At 45.5% G+C, this 19,410-nt stretch overlaps 1 protein-coding gene across 2 annotated transcripts in view; it reads right to left on the reverse strand.

Annotated features, from left to right (window-relative positions):
• LOC141273616 (serine/threonine-protein kinase PLK2-like) overlaps positions 1-19,410 on the reverse strand; it is a 248,236-nt gene that overhangs the window by 43,901 nt on the left and 184,925 nt on the right. For both annotated transcript variants that reach the window (XM_073685702.1, XM_073685710.1), the window contains 3 exons: positions 7,383-7,463; positions 6,970-7,129; positions 6,606-6,735 (listed from right to left, as the gene is read on the reverse strand). In XM_073685702.1, coding sequence (XP_073541803.1) covers positions 6,606-6,735; positions 6,970-7,129; positions 7,383-7,463 — 371 coding nt within the window. The remainder of the gene's footprint in view (positions 1-6,605; positions 6,736-6,969; positions 7,130-7,382; positions 7,464-19,410) is intronic.

The following is a 19,410-nucleotide window of genomic DNA, read 5'->3' on the forward strand; positions in this document are numbered from 1 at the left end:
CCACGCTCACCCGTAAGGGAGCAAATCCCATGGAATGGACCTCTGAAGCGGAGGAGGCCTTCGTCTCCCTAAAACAAGCTTTCTCCTCCGCCCCTGTGTTGCACCGTCCGGATTACAACAAGCAGTTCTTCCTGTAGGTTGATGCTTCCTCCTCCAGAGCCGGAGCGGTGCTCACCCAGAAATCCCAGTCTGGGAGAATGGTAACCTGTGGCTTCTCCAAGCTCTTCTCCTCATCCGAGCGCAACTACTCCATAGGAGATCGTGAGCTGCTGGCCATCAAATTGGCGCTGGAGAGAGTGGCGCTACCTGCTGGAAGGGGCTCTGCACCCAGTGATCATCTACACAGATCACAAAAACCTGGCCTATTTACAAAACGCCCAGAGACTCAATCCGCGTCAGGCCCGGTGGTCTCTGTTCTTTGCCCGATTCTGCTTTACTCTACATTACCGCCCTGCAGACAAGAACATTAAAGCCGATGCTCTATCCCGCTCATTGCTGTCCTTCGACCAAGAGGAGGAGCCTCTGTATATCATCGACCCCTCCAGTGTAATGACTGTGGCCCAGTTTGACCTGTCTCGTCTTCCACCCGGTAAGACTTTTATAGCTGTTCCGGATCGTAAGAAGGTTCTTCTCTGGGGTCATTCGTCCAAACTAGCCGGCCATGCAGGCCAGAGGAAGACCTTCCTGCTCATCGCCCGGCATTACTGGTGGTCTTCTCTACGCAAGGATGTTGCGGATTTGGTCACGGCTTGTTCCTCCTGTGCCCGTAACAAAGTTCCCAGGCATCTTCCCACCGGCCATCTCCTACCTCTACCCGTACCTTCCGCTCCGTGGCAACACATTGCTATGGACTTTATTACGGATCTCCCTGTTTCTGCCAGTTGTACTGTCATTTGGGTGGTCGCTGATGACTTTTCGAAAATGGCCCACTTCATCCCTCTGCCTGGTCTCCCGTCCGCATCTGTGCTGGCTAAGGACTTCATCCATCACTAGTGTTGAGCGATACCTTCCGATATCGGGACCGATACCCAAAAAATATCTGATATCGCCGATTCCGATACCGGAAACCAATGCAAGTCAATGGGACACAAATATCGGAATGAAAATAAACCCTTTCTTTCCTTGTAACGTTAATTCTACATGAAGGAAAACAACTAAGAATAATGTAGAATGTATTACATGAAAAGCAGGCAATTCAGCAGCGGCATACACCGGTACCTGACAATTTAGAACAGAAAGAATAAAGCATCACACATAGATTAGATAGATAGAAACATGTCAGTCACATATATAACAAGTACAGTGACAGTGTTGCTTACTGTACTTGTCATTTAGTGTGAAAGGATTTATTAAAAAAAATAATAGTGTTTTCATGCACCGTCTCTTTAAAAAAGCCGGCTGGCAATTCAGCATCGGTACCCGACAATTTATAACAGAAAGAATAGAGCATAACACATAGATTAGATAAACAGAAACATGTCAGTCACATATATAAGTAGTACAGTGATAGTGTTGATTACTGTACTTGTCATTTAGTGTTCAAATAAAGGATTTATTAAAAAAAAAATTGGCGTGGGGTTCCCCGTAAGTTTTAGTCTCTAGCGGAGATTAAGCAGATGGCTGGGGCAGATGTTTGAAGCCTGGGAAGGGAGTAATACCCACGGAGCTTCCCAGGCTACTAATATCAGCCCCCAGCTGAATACCTAGCCTTTACTAGCTATTAAAATGGGGGACCCCCCAAAAAAATGATGTGGGGTCCCCCCTATTTTAATAGCTAGCAAAGGCTAGGCAGACAGCTGGGGACTGATATTAATAGCCCAGGAAGGGTGCAATGAATATTGGCCCCCTCCCAGGCTAGAAACACCAGCCGTCAGCCGCCCCAGAAATGGCGCATCCATAGGATGCGCCAATTCTGGCACTTAGCCTCGATCTTCCCACTGCCCTGTAGCGGTGGCAGTGGGGTAATAAGGCTGGGGTTGATGTCAGCTTATAATGCCAGCTGACATCAAGCCCAGGTTAGTAATGGAGAGGCGTCTATAAGACACCCCCATTACTAACCCCATAGTCAAAGTTAAAAAAAAACACAACACCCAGAATAAAGTCCTTTAATTGAAATAAACACACAATTCTTTATTGTTCTAAATTAAACCATACTTACCATCACGCCCATTCCAGCTGAAGCCAATGTCTTCTGCAATAAAAGTAAAATAATAAAGCAACATCATCCTTACCTTTCCATGGTTCCCACAACAGCTGCAGCTCTGCTACATTCACATGACAGGCTGGATCGCAGCCGAAAGCTGCCATCCAGCTTGCCATGCCGCAGACACTGAGAAGCGCAGGCATGCTTGTGCTCCTCAGTGTCTCGCTGTGACGGCATAAAGATGAGCCGAGGTCATGTCCAATGACAGCGTGGGAAAATTCTCCTGCGCTAGCAGTCAGCGTGAGAGAATTCTCCTGCTGAAGCGCTGAGAGCAGGAGAATTTTCCCACGCTGTCAGTGACGTGCATGAGGTGAGCTCATGTCCAATGAACTCAGCTCACCTCATGCACGTCACTGACAGCGTGGGAGAATTCTCCTGCGCTCAGCGCTTGAGCAGGAGAATTCTCCCACGCTGGGATGGCATTGAGATGACAGGCTGGATGGCAGCTGAGCGCTGCCATCCAGCTTGTCATCCTTCAGAGACACTGCAGAGCGCAAGCATGCCTGCGCTCTGCCGTGTCTATGAAGGATGGCATGCTGGATGGCAGCGCTCAGCTGCCATCCAGCCTGTCATCTCAATGCCATCCCAGCGTGGGAGAATTCTCCTGCTGAAGCGCTGAGCGCAGGAGAATTTTCCCATGCTGTCAGTGATGTGCATGAGGTGAGCTCATGTCCAATGAACTCAGCTCACCTCATGCACGTCACTGACAGCGTGGGAGAATTGCCTGTGTGTCACCCCAGGCCTGGATGCCACAAATATTAAAGGCTGTGTCTGAGAGCAGGAGGGAGGTTCCCTGGTTAGGGACAATTAGCATACAGCACCTCCTGTCCCAGGCCAGTAGGGGGAGCTGGCTGCCCCTATAAAAGCTGGAACTGGGAGCAGGGTTAGGGAGAACTGGACGACCTAGCTCAGGACTGAGACTAGTCCCAGAGAAGGAGGGACAATTCAGCTGTAGCTGAGGAGTCCGTGAGGTGGAGGAGAAACCGCAAGCCAGGGACAGAGGCGACGAGAGCCGGTCCTGGCTGAGAGAATCACACAACCGGACATTGGGGTCCGAGGCTGCCCAGCAGCAGAGAACCAACCCGCAAGGGATTGCAGGTCCCTTGGCCTAAGAAGCCTGGAGGCTCCGCCACACAGAGGGACCAGTACCGCGAGGAGAAAGCAAAAGGTACCCAAGGCCCGAGTCGCAAGCCACACAGGCGAGAAGTGTACGGCCAGCTCAGGGACATGGGCTATTACACCACGAAGAGGGGGATAGTCAGAAAGAGTATAGAGAGAACGGTAGGCCTACACACTCACCCTGACCAGTGGGGCTCGCCCGAATGCTCTCAGACACCCAGGCCCATTCCTAACCGGTACTACTGTTGGGTCATTAATAATCCCTACAATAAAGACCCTGGACTGTTTGAAGCGGACTCCGAACTCTTACTATTACGGCCTGCACTATCACCCCCAGCATTCACCTACACTCTTCCCGTGGGGAGTTATCCTACCCCTGTGCTGCACACCAACACCAGCCTCAGCGGTCTGTCTTGCAGTGGCGGTTATCCATGACCACAATCCACGGGTGGCGTAGTCGGACATTCAAAACACTGATAAATAGATTGCCACAATTTGGTCTGACCACCCTGAGCCACGGGATCAGGTTGCCACTACTACCCCCATCAGCACCGTACACTAGAAGGCCCGGTTCTGGGTACCCCACGGCCCAGGGGGCGAGTCAATTGTACCCTGAGGCACTACGTTTGTACCATGAGGCATAATGAGGCACTATGATTGTACGTACCATGAGGGACTATGATGTACCATGAGGCATAATGAGGGACTATGATTGTACCATGAGGGACTATGATGTACCATGAGGCACTATGATTGTACCATGAAGCATAATTAGGCACTATGATGTACCATAAAGCAAAATGAGGCACTATGATGTACCATAAAGCATAATGAGGCACTATGATTGTACCATGAGGCATAATGGCTTGGCATAAATCAAACAGTGAAGCCCAATCATGAGCCCCTGTGCAGCCATGACATGCGGCTAACTGAAGTCAAACTTTAACACATGGGGCTCTAGGCCCAGCTTTGGCATAAGGCTAGTAACTGCCCAGAGGCCTAGCCCCATGCACTTACCTGTGCTGGCTCCACAACCATTAGAACAACAAGGGAAGTTGGTAATGCCGAGAGCCCATCATGGAGGGAAGCGGCGTCACACCAGGAATGCTGCACAGGCTGGCTGCTGACTGAGGGACCTCTGCCCAGAGAGGTGTCAGCCCCGGACTGCATGACAGAGGGAAGGGAAGGCCGAGACCCCCCGATCACCCTGAGTCTGTAGAACAAAGCTCCACATGCGGCTTGATGCAGAAAGACCTCCACTGAGGGAAGCGGCAAAGCCAGGACCTCCGCCCAGTAAGGTATCAACCCGGAGCCTCTTCACAGAGGGAAGGGAAGAGATCGATCCCCTTCGATCTCCCAGGTAATCTTCGCGCTGCTGCGCATTCCTCTCCTGCATCTGTCCTGAAGGGACGGGAAAAAACACTCGAGTATGGAGGTGGGAGAGGCCTTTTAACCCCTCTGTGATTCTGTCCCGTCATAGGTCAAGTAAGGACTATCTCCGTGTGTGCTGTCCTGAGGGATGTACTAGAAAAAAATGTTTCTTTGCACGGCCTCATTGCATAATATCGGTCAGTGTGCAATCTGATAAAACATCGGACAGCACACGCCTGATTTATACGCTTGTTTGCACGAGCCCTTGGTGGCATTGGACTTCTGGATTGTTATTATTGGTTTATTATTTTCTACATTCCTATGGGCAATTAAAAATAAATCTTGAAAAGCCTGTTTAAATGGGTTATCCCAAGTTTCTTCTGAATAGGGGATGACTTTCCGTTTGCTGTGGATCTGACCGCCTGGACCCCTACGATCCTGACCAACGTAGCTTCAGGGGGGGACGTGGGGGCAGGGTCCTCTTCTCGCTCTCTGCCCCCCCCCCCACCAGCCTCCTCTGTTTCTTTTGCAGGTTATTGATTACTCAGTGACCAGCCTCCTTTTTAAAATTCAGCACAGGACTTAAATAAAATGAGCCGGAGACAGCGGATGCGCAGATCGAGATCTCGGCTTAGTCCAGAGCCGAGATTTCGATCTGCGCATGCGCCGCCTCCGGCGCCATTTAGACCCTACCCCCCCCATGTCTCGCCCCGAAGCATACAAGACATCATTTTCTGAAAACTTCATAAGGTGAGTATTAAACAACCACTGATCAGATCACTTCACATCAGATTAATCAGGATCACAGTGCCATTATGGCCATGCCTTTAATTTATAAGGCTAAATCCTGCTGACAGGTTTGCTTTAAGAGAGTGGCGAGGGGCACGACAACGTAAAAGCAGAATTCACTTATCGGGGCTGATGGGTGACGTGACATGGATTTAGGCTATGTGCCCATGATGCAGAAATGCTCCGGATTTTTCCTGAGTGTTTCTGCATCTCCCTGGCAGAAAAAACACATGCGGATTTTACATGCGTTTTTCCTGCCAGGGACAAGCAGATGTGAAGCGTTCTTCACATGCATTTCCGCATGCGGGATGTCAAGCGCTTTCCAAGCGATTTTAGCATCACTTGGAAAGTGCTTGACAGCTTGGTCACACTATATAAATCCATGCAACCGGCATGGATTTATATAGTGTGACCGAAAGAATGGTAAAAAATAAAAAATAAATATTATACTTACCTTCTGATGGCCCCCGGTGTGCTTGTCCTGGCTTCCCGGCGGCTCGCGATGGTCTAAAAGGACCTGCGGTGACGTCATTTAGTCATGTGACGGGTCACGCGACCGCTGACGTCATTTATATAGTGTGACCAAGTTGTCAAGCACTTTCCAAGTGATGCTAAAATCGCTTGGAAAGCACTTGACAACCCGCGTTTTTTCTGCCAGGCAGATGCAAAATGCTCAGGAAAAATCAGGAGCATTTCTGCATCATGGGCACATAGCCTTAGAGTGAGGGTTGTATAATCTTTATAATCTTTGTGCTGCGAATGCCCCTAATGCGGTAGTAGCTCATTGGCTTTGTGAATGGTACAGTTTTCTTCATTAAGTTAGATATTTTAGTATCTAACTTAAAGAGAACCTGTCATCAGGTGCGAAAATTTAAAACAATAAAAAGATACAGACACCAGAGGTAGCGGAGGGGCCATGGCAAACTTGAAGACCCTACCCACAGTCCCACCCTGATGCACAAAGCTCTTATTGCACCCAAATTTCTATTGATAATTAACAACTAGGCTACAGATTTCTACACGGAAAGTATATATTAAATCAGTATAACAGCGCCTTTATGCTGATACCTTTAGTTTAACATGTATGATTCTGATGACAAGTTCTCTTTAACCATTTTCTTACCTCCAGAATGTTTTCTTTCATGTAGTGAGAAAAGAACTTTAGTATTCTCATTTTTAAATCAAGCTTGCATGGTGGGCTCCATTCAGGGAATATAATGTGCACTTGTGAACTTGTTGAATAACAGACTTTTCTGAAACACATAAAAATGAAAAGAAGATGAAGCGCTAACATTATTTTTATGCTAAAATTATAATGCCATTCTATTGCTTTTACTTATCAAGATAATGGTGGAGAAAACCTTGGTGGACCTATGTAGGCTTGCACAATATCAATCTTCCTATAAGAGCGTTCATCCATCAAGCCGCCTTGGCTCGAGATCAAGCCGAAGGTCATTAAAAAATATATAATATTGGCTTTTACTTACTGCAAATGTGGAGAGAGAATTGTGTGAGTTCCATCACTCAGCAGGACTCCTGTACAATTGTCTGATAGCTGGTAACCAAAGCCATACTTATTAGAATAATCCACCCACTTAATCACCCACAGGATGGGACAAGTGATCTGAACTTTGGAATCCAATTCACCTGATGGATGAAAAAGATTAATTAAAGACGAGTATGTAGATATGTAGTAAATCTGCTCTGTAAATATGGTGTATCATACAAACTAATGCAATGTAGCAGAAACCCTCATCTGTTTAGCTATAGTGTGAAGTAGTTACTGCACTGAAATCCAAACAACTTAGAAATGTTTTAGAATGAATTAGAATATTTAATCTAGTCCTTCCTGTTACTTTCCCCTTCTAAAGTCAATATTAATGAACTCATTGTTCTTCACCTGGCACAATGTTGTGAAGACAATCCTTTAAGACAGATGCGAGATCCTCCACCACCCGCTCCCCTGAAACCTCTCTTCTTTCTGCAAGATAATCAGAGAACAGAAAAAAACGTCATGAATTATGTTGTACGAGATCACAGCTAACTTGCTATAATGTGATGTACAATACAAAGTTATATTGTGGTAACGTGTTAGCCAGAAAAATCTATGCAAATACTTTTATGGCCAAAAATTACACAAGCATTCTCGGAGTGATACCTTTATTGGCTAACCAGAAAAAAAAATATATGCAAGCTTTCAGAGCATGCATACCAGGATTGGGGATGAGGGGTGCCATGCATACCAGGATTGGGGATGAAGGAGCCATGCATACCAGGATTGGGGATGAGGGGTGCCATGCATACCAGGATTGGGGACGAGGGGTGCCATGCATACCAGGATTGGGGATGAGGGGTGCCATGCATACCAGGATTGGGGATGAGGGGTGCCATGCATACCAGGATTGGGGATGAGGGGTGCCATACATACCAGGATTGGGGATGAAGGAGCCATGCATACCAGGATTGGGGATGAGGGAGCCATGCATACCAGGATTGGGGATGAGGGGTGCCATGCATACCAGGATTGGGGAAGAGTGGTGCCATGCATACCGGGATTGGGGATGAGGGGTGTCATGCATAGAGGGATTGGGGACGAGGGGTGTCATGAATGCCGGGATTGGGGACGAGGGGTGCCATGCATACCGGGATTGGGGACGAGGGGTGTCATGCATACCAGGATTGGGGATGAGGGGTGCCATGCATACCGAGATTGGGGATGAGGGGTGCCATGCATACCGAGATTGGGGATGAGGGGTGCCATGCATACCAGGATTGGGGATGAGGGGTGCAATGCATACCAGGATTCGGATGAGGGGCCATGCATACCAGGATAGGGATGAGGGGTGCCATGCATACCAGGATGAGGGTGAGGGGCCCATGCATACAAGGATGAGGGATACCATACATACCAGGATAGGGATGATGGATGGGGTACCATGCATACCAGGATAGGGATGAGGAGTACCACACATACCAGGATTGGGGATGAGGGGTGCCATGCATACCAGGACTGGGGGTGAGGGGTGCCATGCATACCAGGATTGGGGTTGAGGGGTGCCATTCATACCAGGATTGGGGTGGAGGGGTGCCATGCATACCAGGATTGGGGTTGAGGGGTGCCATGCATACCAGGATTGTGGGTGAGGGTGAGGGGTGCCATGCATTCCAGGATAAGGATGAGGGGTGCCATGCATACCAGGATAGGGATGAGGGGTGCCATGCATACCAGGATGAGGGTGAGGGGCCCATGCATACCAGGATGAGGGATACCATACATACCAGGATAGGGATGAGGGATGGGGTACCATGCATACCAGGATAGGGATGAGGAGTACCACACATACCAGGATTGGGGATGAGGGGTGCCACGCATACCAGGATTGGAATTGAGGGGTGCCATGCATACCAGGATTGGGGTTGAGGGGTGCCATGCATACCAAGATTGAGGGTGAGGGGTGCCATGCATACCAGGATTGGGGGTAAGGGGTGCCATGCATTCCAGGATAGGGATGAGGGGTGCCATGCATTCCAGGATAGGGATGAGGGGTGCCATGCATACCAGGATGAGGGTGAGGGGCCCATGCATACCAGGATAGGATGGTGGGGACAGGATGGGGGCAGCACAAATACCAGGAGGGGGGCAGCACATACCAGCATGGAAGACCATATACCAATAAAAATGATAGCTACCTGGGCATAGAACGGGTTCAATAGCTAGTGTGTGTATATATATATTAAAAAAAACAACAACAAAAAACACATAAACTACAAATAACCACTGGGCAATACCATCTAACACGTGCACAATTTTGATATGTGGCAGCTAGATGAAGTCACAAAAATTGCAAGTTCCATTTCAAATACTTAACATGTCTCATTCCCACCGACATTCCAAAACCTGGGAGTCATTGTTTGTAACTGTTAGAACCCTCCTGTTTGTTTTTTTCCATCTTGTGTTTTGCGGTCTCGCGACCATCTGCCTTTATATTCCAGCTCCGCCCTTCTGGCTTTGCTAGACTTCAGTGTTTGACTGTTTCTCTAGCCTGGTGCTTCTGTGCCTTTCTCTGTCAGTTTGCTTGGTCCTTCTGGGACCTCAAGTGCCTTTTGTCAGTTTGTGTTTTTGTGTTCTGCAACAACTTCTCTGTTTAGGAGGTGTCCCATTTTTTTGTCCCAGTCCTTAGTTGTTTTAGGGACCCCTCCCTTAATGCTATAGGTCTTCAGACTAGCCGAGGACTAAGGCGGGTCTGTTCACTAGGAACAGGAAGCCCGCTGCATCGTAGGGATTCAGCTTAGTCTTACTGTAGGGACAGCCTTCCCCTATCTTTCCTTAACAGTAAGTCCAGCCCAAAAAACTAAAAGGAAAGAAATTCGGGGATCAGTATGGTTTCCGTCCAGAATTTGGCTCAACGCCTGCAGGGATTGACTCTGGAGGTGGCCGAGCTTCAGCAACACGTGAGTAGCTGTTCTGGAGCGCATTTTGTCAATCCCAAGGTAGGACTGCCTGATGTTTTTTATGGTAAACAGCAAGATTTTTTTTCCTTTAAAAATGCTTGTTTGTTATATTTTCGTTTGAGACCAAGGTCCTCTGGGAATGAATCACAGCGCATTGGTTTTATTATGTCACTTTTGCACAATGAACCACAGGGGTGGACCTTTTCTCTCCAACCTAATGATCCATGTTTAAGGTCTGTTGAATAATTTTTTTCTGCTATGGGGCTGTTATATGATGATCCTGATCGAATCTCATCTGCTGAAGCATAACTCAGGCGTCTGAATCAGGGGTCAGGTGATGTTGAAAATTATTGCACACACTTCAGGAGATGGACCTCAGAAGTTAAATGGAATGATCCTGCACTGAAATGTTTATTTCTTGCTGGTCTGAGTGAAAGGGTTAAGGATCTGCTAATTGCATTCCCTGCACCTGAGACTCTGCAGGATGCCATGCAATTAGCTGTTCGTGTGGACAGGAGGCTGAGGTGCAAGCTGAATGAGGTAAAGACTTCTGTAATGTCAGGTCCTAGTCCCCAGAAAATCTGCCCAGACGGCGGAGAACCGATGGAGGTTGGGGCGATGTCACTCGAGACCGGAGGTTCGCCGAGGGATCGTGTCTTTATTGTGGTAAAGCTGACCATTTGATTAAGTATTGTGAGCGTCGTTTAAGTAAAGAAAAAAAAAAGGTCAGTTACGCCCGTATAGCTTGCTTACGCTCTGCAGGAGTATTTCTTTCTGGGACTACTACTTTTCAGGGAGATTTGATTGAATTTCAGATATTTGTGGATTGTGGTTCAACACTTAATGTGATTGATAAAGGGTTTTTGGAAAACCTTAAATTGAAATCCAAACCTTTGTCATCACCTAGTTCTGTGATTGCAATTGATAACACTCCCTTGAAATGTATTACTCACAAGGTTGCTGCATTTCCCCTCACTATCAATGGAGTTCACCAAGAAATTTTGGACTTGGTTGTTTTAGATAATTTACCCTCTCCGGTTGTTCTAGGATTGCCTTGGTTAAAACTGCACAATCCTTTACTGGACTGGTCTACTAATGTGATTAAGTCTTGGAGTCCGAAGTGCTATGATAAATGTTGTAATGGTCGCATTGCAGCAGTGGAAAAAGGGGAATTACCTGTACCTATTCAAGATTTTTGGAGGGTTTTTTCGGAGGAGGAGTCGCAAGTTTTACCTCCTCATAGGGATTATGATTGCGCCATTGAGTTTGTTCCGGGAGCTACTCTTCCCAAGAGTCGCTTGTTTAATCTGACTATCCCTGAAAGAAAGGCCTTGGAGGAATACATACAGACTAGCCTGGCTGCTGGTCACATTAGACCTTCTAAGTCACCTGTGGCAGTTGGATTTTTCTTTGTTAAAAAAAAGGATGGGGGTCTACATACATGTCTGGATTTTTGTGAAATTAATAAGATTACCATATGCAATTCCTACCCATTGCCGTTAATTCCTGACTTGTTTAACCAGTTAGTGGGGGCCAAGTGGTTCTTTAAAATTGATCTCCGGGGGGCATACAATTTGTTACGAATGAAGGAGGGTGATGAATGGAAAACTGCTTTTAACACTCCGGTAGGTCACTTTGAGAATCTGGTGATGCCTTTTGGTCTTACCAATGCACCTGCATTTTTTCAGAACCTTATTTATGACATCCTGAGACCTTTGATTGGTAAGAATGTGGTTGTGTATTTGGATGACATTTTGATTTACTCACCAGATCTAGAATCCCATTGGCAGAGTGTACGTGAAGTTTTGCAGTTATTGAGTGATAATTCACTCTTTGCTAAGCTGGAGAAATGTGAGTTCGCTGTGCAGAAAATTAGTTTTTTGGGCTACATTGTCTCCAGCGAGGGCTTTGAGATGGACCCTGTGAAGGCTCAGGCTGTGCAGGAATGGCCTAGGCCTATTGGTTTGAAATCTATACAGAGATTTTTGGGTTTTGCCAATTATTACAGGAAATTCATTAAGAATTTTTCTGTACTTGTTAAACCTTTAACCGATTTCACCAGGAGGGGAGCTAATACGGCCCAGTGGACTACTGAGGCCATTGAAGCGTTTGAGTATCTCAAAGAGAGGTTCAGTTCTGCCCCTATCCTTATGCAGCCTGATGAGACTAAGCCTTTTTTGGTCGAGGTCGATGCTTCATCGGTGGGGGTCGGAGCAGTTTTGTCTCAGGAGAGCAAGGGTGGAGTACATCCTTGTGCCTTCTTTTCGAAAATTCTTTCGGAAACCGAACTGAATTATGATGTTGGAAATTGGGAGTTGCTGGCTATTAAACTCGCGTTTGAACATTGGCGTAATTTTTTGGAAGGCGCTAGATTTCCTATTCAGGTTTTCACAGATCATAAGAATTCGATCTATCTGGATGCTGCCAAGCGCTTGAATGCCCGTCAAGCTAGGTGGGCACTTTTTTTTTTCTCGGTTTCATTTTTCTGTTACCTATATCCCTGGTACTAAGAATGTTAAAGCTGATGCTTTATCTCGCAGCTTCTCTCCTACGGTCGGTGCCGAGGAGGAGGAGAGCATTTTACAGAAAGGAGTTGTGGTGGCGGCATTGGACTCCGTGTTGGAGAATGGGATTCTGAAAGCTCAAGATGATGCTCCATCTAATACTCCCCATGGGAGGTTGTTCGTGCCTAGAGCCTTTAGGGGAGATTTGTTTGTGGAGTGTCGTGAGTCTCGGTTGGCAGGTCATCCAGGAATTTCGGAGACTAAGAGACTTATCAGTCGCAGTTTTTGGTGGCCTGGATGGCAGAAGGAAGTCATCAAGTGGGTGCGTCAATGTACTGTGTGTGCTAGGTCAAAGGCTTCACATACTCCTGCTGCAGGGTTGCTTTGCCCTCTGGAGGTTCCTAGTGCACCTTGGACGCATCTCACAATGGGTTTTATTACTGATCTTCCTGTGTCCGAGGGTTTTACTGTCATCTGGGTGATCGTGGACCGTTTTAGTAAGATGTGTCATTTGGTTCCATTCATTAAGTTGCCCTGTGCCAATACACTCAGATATTGTTTCTGATAGAGGACCTCAGTTTGTGGCTCGCTTTTGGCGTGCTTTTTGTGACAGGTTGGGAGTCCATTTGTCATTTTCGTCTGGTTGTCATCCTGAGTCTAATGGACAGACTGAAAGAAAGAACCAGGATGTTGAACAGTTTTTGTGTTGTTTTGTGGTGGACAATCAAGAGGTGTGGTCTGAGTTTCTGCCTCTAACAGAATTTGCTCTTAACAATCATACCTCCTCCTCTGCTGGGTGTTCTCCTTTTTTTTGTTGTACTGGGAGACATCAGTCTTTTAGTTCGTTCTCCAAATTGGGGTTGGAGGTGCTGGAGGAGGAGAATTTTTCCGGTGATTTGGAGAGAGTTTGGACTAATGTACGTTGCAGCCTTCAAGATGCTAACAAGAAGTCCAAGAAGTATTTTGACAGGAAACGTAAGGAGGTTTTGTTTACTGTTGGTGACATGGTTTGGTTGTCCTAGAAGAACCTGCAGTTGAGGATTCCCTCTAAAAAACTGGGTCCTAAGTTTGTGGGTCCATTTAAAGTGCTTCAGGTTGTTAACCCATCTGCTGTTAGGTTGGCTGTCCATACTTCCTGGAAGATTAATCCTGTGTTTCATGTTTCCTTGTTGAAAAAGGCTGATGTATCTGATAGGGATGCCACTGTCACAGTTCCTCCTGTGGTGGAAGACGGCGAATATGAAAGTTCTCGTATCTTGAATTCTAGATGGCATAGAGGGAGATTACAGTATCTTGTCTCCTGGAAGAGTTTCGGTCCTGAAGACAATTCCTGGGTAAGGACGGATGATGTCTCTGCTCCTAGGCTTGTTGAAGCTTTCCACAGGAGGTTTCCGGATAAGCCTGGGCCTGGAGGATCCAGAGGATCCTCATAAAAGAGTGGGTACTGTTATAACCCTCCTGTTTGTTTTTTTCCATCTTGTGTTTTGCAATGACGTGACCATCTGCCTTTATATTCCCGCTCCGCCCTTCTGGCTGTGCTGGACTTCAGTGTTTGACTGTTTCTCAAAGCCTGGTGCTTCTGTGCCTTTCTCTGTCAGTTTGCTTGGTCCTTCTGGGACCTCTAGTGCCTTTTGTCAGTTTGTGTTTTTGTGTTCTGCAACAACTTCTCTGTTTAGGAGGTGTCCCATTTTTTGTCCCAGTCCTTAGTTCTTTTAGGGACCCCTCCATTAATGCTATAGGTCTTCGTTGAGACTAGCCGAGGACTAAGGCGCGTCTGTTCGCTAGGAACAGGCAGCCCGCTACATCGTAGGGATTCAGCTTAGTCTTACTGTAGGGACAGCCTTCCCCTATCTTTCCTTAATGCATGTTGCAGATTATAACAGTAACCTCCAAGGAGAGACAAAAAGAAAATCGAAAAACACACAGCTAACCAGTGTTATCTGTGTATTCATTTAACCCATCTGTATTCAGTGTAGAAACCAGATTCAGTGTGGAAACATGATTTTTTAAATACCTATTTCGACGGAATATAATAATGGGATGGTCTGGGATGTTCCACGATAATATCGGATCGTTGATGAGAAGTGCCCAATATTTTGAAAAAAATTTCCCTTATTTTCTTATGAGATTGATTATACGTGGTTAGAAGGCTGTATTTGATTTTCCTGTCAAGTTTCATCCCACTGGCATCCACAGATTTTTTTTGTCCCTCTTGATTTCAATATACAGTCATCTTGTTATAAAATAACAGTACGTTGATAAGCATCATTGAGTATTTCTTTGGGAAAATGTCTTTCTTTGAATCTCCTTTCAAGGATTCGGGCCTACTTTAGGAAATCCGCATGATTAGTGCAATTTTTTAGAACTCTTCTGTACTGACCTTATGGAATATTGGTAATCTATTTGGGGTGGTGACCACTAGTAAATTTAAGATAACTGTTGACATCAACGCTCTTGAAGTGCGTTGAAATGTAAATATTATTCTTTGTATATATTCAAATCCCAAAATTCTATGTTTGTAGGAGAAAAATTATGCGAGAATCTTAAACCCCAAGAATTAGAGCTAAGATCCCTCACAAATGTTTCAGCTTCCTCAGAGGTACCGGTCCAAATGATGAATAAGTCATCAATACATTTTTTTGTAGAAGTGGATGTGGCCCGCCGGCAGGGGGGGGTGCTGAGCGATATGCACAGACTCGAAAAGACCCATGAATAGGTTCGCATAACTGGGTGCGAACCGTGTGCTCATCGCACAGCCCCTCAACTGCCGGTGTTCAAGTAGAAATTTGATGCTGTCAACCAAACAAGATGACTGAAGATCAGACAAGGATGAGTCCTGAAGAAGATAGTGCTGTATAGCTTTTAAGCCTAACTCATTTTGGATATTCGAGTATAGGGCCGAAACATCCAATGTCATGAAGGAAAATTGGTTTGGCACCCTCCAACTTTTGAGCTCAGTTATCAAATGAGTGGAATCTCTCAAATAAGAGGGTAGTTGCAACACATAACAATGTAAAAAAAGATCAACTTAATGGGACAAATTAGTCATAAGCGAGTGAATCCCTGAAATTATAGGGCGACCAATCAAACTTTTGTGAATTTCGGGCAAAAAATAAAAAAAAGGTAATTGAAAATTCTTAATGTTTAAAAAATCATTTTCTTTATTATTCAAAAGGTTCCTGGAATTAGCTATCTTAATTAATGACATCTGTTCACTGTAGTATTGATCAGAGGAATCTTCCTTGAGCTTGATATAATAATCCTCATCACTGAGGATCCTATGGCTGTCTTTGAGGTAGCATTCTCTGTTGAGAATGACCACCCCTCCACCCTTATCAGCAGCCCGGATGATTTTATGGGTATTGTTCTTTAGTAGCTCCATGGCAATATGTTCACCTTTTGTGAGGTTGTCTCTATAAATTTTACTGGGCATAGACCTAAGTTCTTTTTGTACCAAATGGTGGAATGTTTCGATATGACTCCCTTTGTGATGATGTTGGTAAAAGTGAGACTTGGGACGAACATCCACATGTAAGGCTGGAATGTCACTGTTGGGCTCCAATTTTAAGGAGCTAGTAGAAACTGAAATATTTCTTTGCTTCTTCTTTATCAGGAAATGATGATTGATGGTTAATTTCCTGACAAAAGAGTTAAGATCCAAGAATAAATCAAAGAGGTCTGCTCTTGCTGTAGGGCAAAAGGACAGGTTTCTATTAAGTAATCATACCTCCTCTTGATCTAGGACATGGTCCGATAAATTAAATATTATTATTTCCTGTTTCTTTGGGGACTTTTTTCTATTTGAGTTGGAATTGTATCTAGTGTCTCCCCTACACCCCCTGAATCGGCTTTTCTTTTTTTGTGAACGATTGGGCTTCGGGGTACTTATCGGCGGGAAAAAAGAGATCTTATTAAGATTCGTCTTCGGTTTAGCATTGATGATGCCCTTATTGGATGATGTATCCTTCACAAGGGTACCAACGGATGAATGAAGTGGTTCGAAAATAGGAGACCATCCAAGGGTCCCTTGGTGGGGATCTCCCTATCCCTATTGGGTTTGTGGATGCCAGTGAGAGGATGGGCTATTGTGGAGGAAGGAAAACCACCTCCAACGGCCCCTGATGAATCTACCAAAAGTGGATTTCAAGATGAGAGACCAATGGGGGTCAATGAGATCATACTGTTTAACGTCCCATGTGTGGAATCAAGATCCCCACTGTTGTGAGTGATCAAAGGGTTGGGGCCAAGGGTGTTGGAATCAACTGCAGAACCTGGATCCTGCCAATTAAAATTAACTGTAATAGAACAGATATCTGGGAACACACCGAATACACACGTGGTCAAAATTGTTGGTACCCCTCGTTTAATGAAAGAAAAATCCACAATGGTCACAGAAATAACTTGAATCTGACAAAAGTAATAATAAATTAAAAATCTATGAAAATGAACAAATGAAAGTCAGACATTGCTTTTCAAACCTGGTTCCACAGAATTTTTAAAAAAATTAAACTCATGAAATAGGCCTGGACAAAAATGATGGTACTCTTAACTTAATTTTTTGTTGAACAACCTTTTGAGCCAATCACTGCAATCAAACGATTCCTGTAACTATCAATGAGACTTTTGCACCTCTCGACAGGTATTTTGGCCCACTCCTCATGAGCAAACTGCTCCAGTTGTCTCGTGTTTGAAGGTTGCCTTTTCCAGATGGCATGTTTCAGCTATTTCCAAAGATGCTCAATAGGATTTAGGCCAGGGCTCATAGAAAGCCACTTCAGAATAGTCCAATGTTTTCCTCTTAGCCATTCTTGGGTGTTTTTAGGTGTGTGTTTTGGGTCATTATCCTGTTGCAAGACCCATGACCTGCGACTGAGACCAAGCTTTCTGACACTGGGCAGCACATTTTTCTCTAGAATCCCTTGATAGCCTTGAGATTTCATTGCACCCAGCACAGATTCAAGACACCCTGTGCCAGATGCAGCAAATCAGCCCCAGAACATAACAGAGCCTCCTCCATGTTTCACAGTAGGGACAGTGTTCTTTTTTTGATATGTTTCATTTTTCCGTCTGTGAACATAGAGCTGATGTGCCTTGCCAAAAACTTCCATTTTTGTCTCATCTGTCCATAAGACATTCTCCCAGAACCTTTGTGGCTTGTCAACATGTAGTTTGGCAAATTTCAGTCTGGCTTTTTTATGATTTTTTTTCAACAATGATGTTCTCCTTGGTAGTCTCCCATCAAGTCCACTTCGGATCAAACGACGACGGATAGTGCGATCTGACACTGATGTTCCTTGAGCTTGAAGTTCACCTTTAATCTCTTTAGAAGTTATCCTGGGCTCTTTTGTTACCATTCGTATTATCTGTCTCTTTGATTTGTCATCAATTTTCCTCCTGTGGCCACGTCCAGGGAGGTTGGCTACAGTCCCATGGATCTTAAATTTCTGAATAATATGTGCAACTGTAGTCACAGGAACATCAAGCTGCTTGGAGATGGTCTTATAACCTTTACCTTTAACATGCTTGTTTATAATTTTCTTTCAGATCTCCTGAGACAACTCTTTCCTTTGCTTCCTTTGCTTCCTCAGGTTCATGTTAAGTGTGGTACACACCATGTCACCAAACAGCACAGTGAGTATCTGTAGCCCTATATACAGGCCCACTGACTGATTACAAGATTGTAGACAGCTGTGATACTAATTAGTGGACACAACTTGATTAAACATGTCCCTTTTGTCACATTATTTTCAGAGATACCATCATTTCTGTCAAGGCCTATTTCATGAGTTTAATTTTTTTTTAGATTCTGTGGGAGCAGGGTTGACAACAATTTTGACCACGTGTTTGATTACAAAGGCTCATCAATAGAGTCCTATTGGATTTTTAAACTTTCCACACTGAAACCAGATGGGTTAAATGAAGGCATATATAACACTGGTTAGCTGTGTGTTTTTTTTTGTTTTTTTTTCCTCCTTGGAGGTTACAAACATAATCACTCCCAGGTTTTGGAATGTCTGTGGGAATGAGACATACAGTATATACTCGAGTATAAGCAGACCCGAAAATAAACCGAGGCACCTAATTTTACCACAAAAAGCTGGGAAATCTTATTAATTCGAGTATAAGCCTAGGGTGGGAAATCCAGCAGCTACTAGTAAATTTCAAAAATAAAAACAGATACCAATAAAATTACATTAATTGAGCCATACAGAATAATGGGCCCAATATAATGCCCCATGCTATTTGAGCTCCATATAATGCTCCATATAATGCTCCACGCTGTATGGGCCCTATATAATGCTCCATGCTGTATGAGCTCCATATAATGCTCCATGCTGTATGGCCCCCATATAATGCTCCATGCTGTATGAGCTCCATATAATGCTCCACGCTCTATGGACCCCATATAATGCTCCACGCTCTATGGACCCCATATAATGCTCCACGCTGTATGGACCCCATATTATGCTCCACGCTGTATTTTTCCCATATAGTGTTCCACGCTGTATGGACCCTATATAATGCTCCACGCTGTATGGGCCCCATATAATGCTCCATGCTGTATGGGCCCCATATAATGCTCCATACATAAAAAAAAGTAAAATGCTCACCTCTCCTCACTGCCGCTGATCTACTCTGGACTCCTCAGCGTCGCCGTCTTCCCGCTCTCTTCACTGTGACTGCTCAGCAGAGGGTGCGCTATAAAGACGTCATAGCACCATCTGCCCTGAGACGTCACAAGTCAGGAGACACGAAAGAGACAGGACCTGCAGAGGAACGGGGAGAGGTAAGTATTGTGCTGGGGACCTGAGCAAGCGGGGGGGGGGGCCCACTTGCCGGCATTGCCACCGCACTCCCCCGCTTACGGGCCCCATAGTGCGCCTGCTCAGGGCCCCGGAACTTGCCCGTGTGCTGACGCCGGCTGTGGTTAAGTGGGACCCTCACTAAAGTATAAGCCGAGGGGGGCTTCTT

This window comes from Phyllobates terribilis, unplaced genomic scaffold, assembly GCF_046119375.1.
Source record: "Phyllobates terribilis strain yellow unplaced genomic scaffold, ASM4611937v1 Scaffold_1__5_contigs__length_1240528914, whole genome shotgun sequence".
In the NCBI taxonomy this organism is placed as follows: Eukaryota; Metazoa; Chordata; class Amphibia; order Anura; family Dendrobatidae; genus Phyllobates; species Phyllobates terribilis.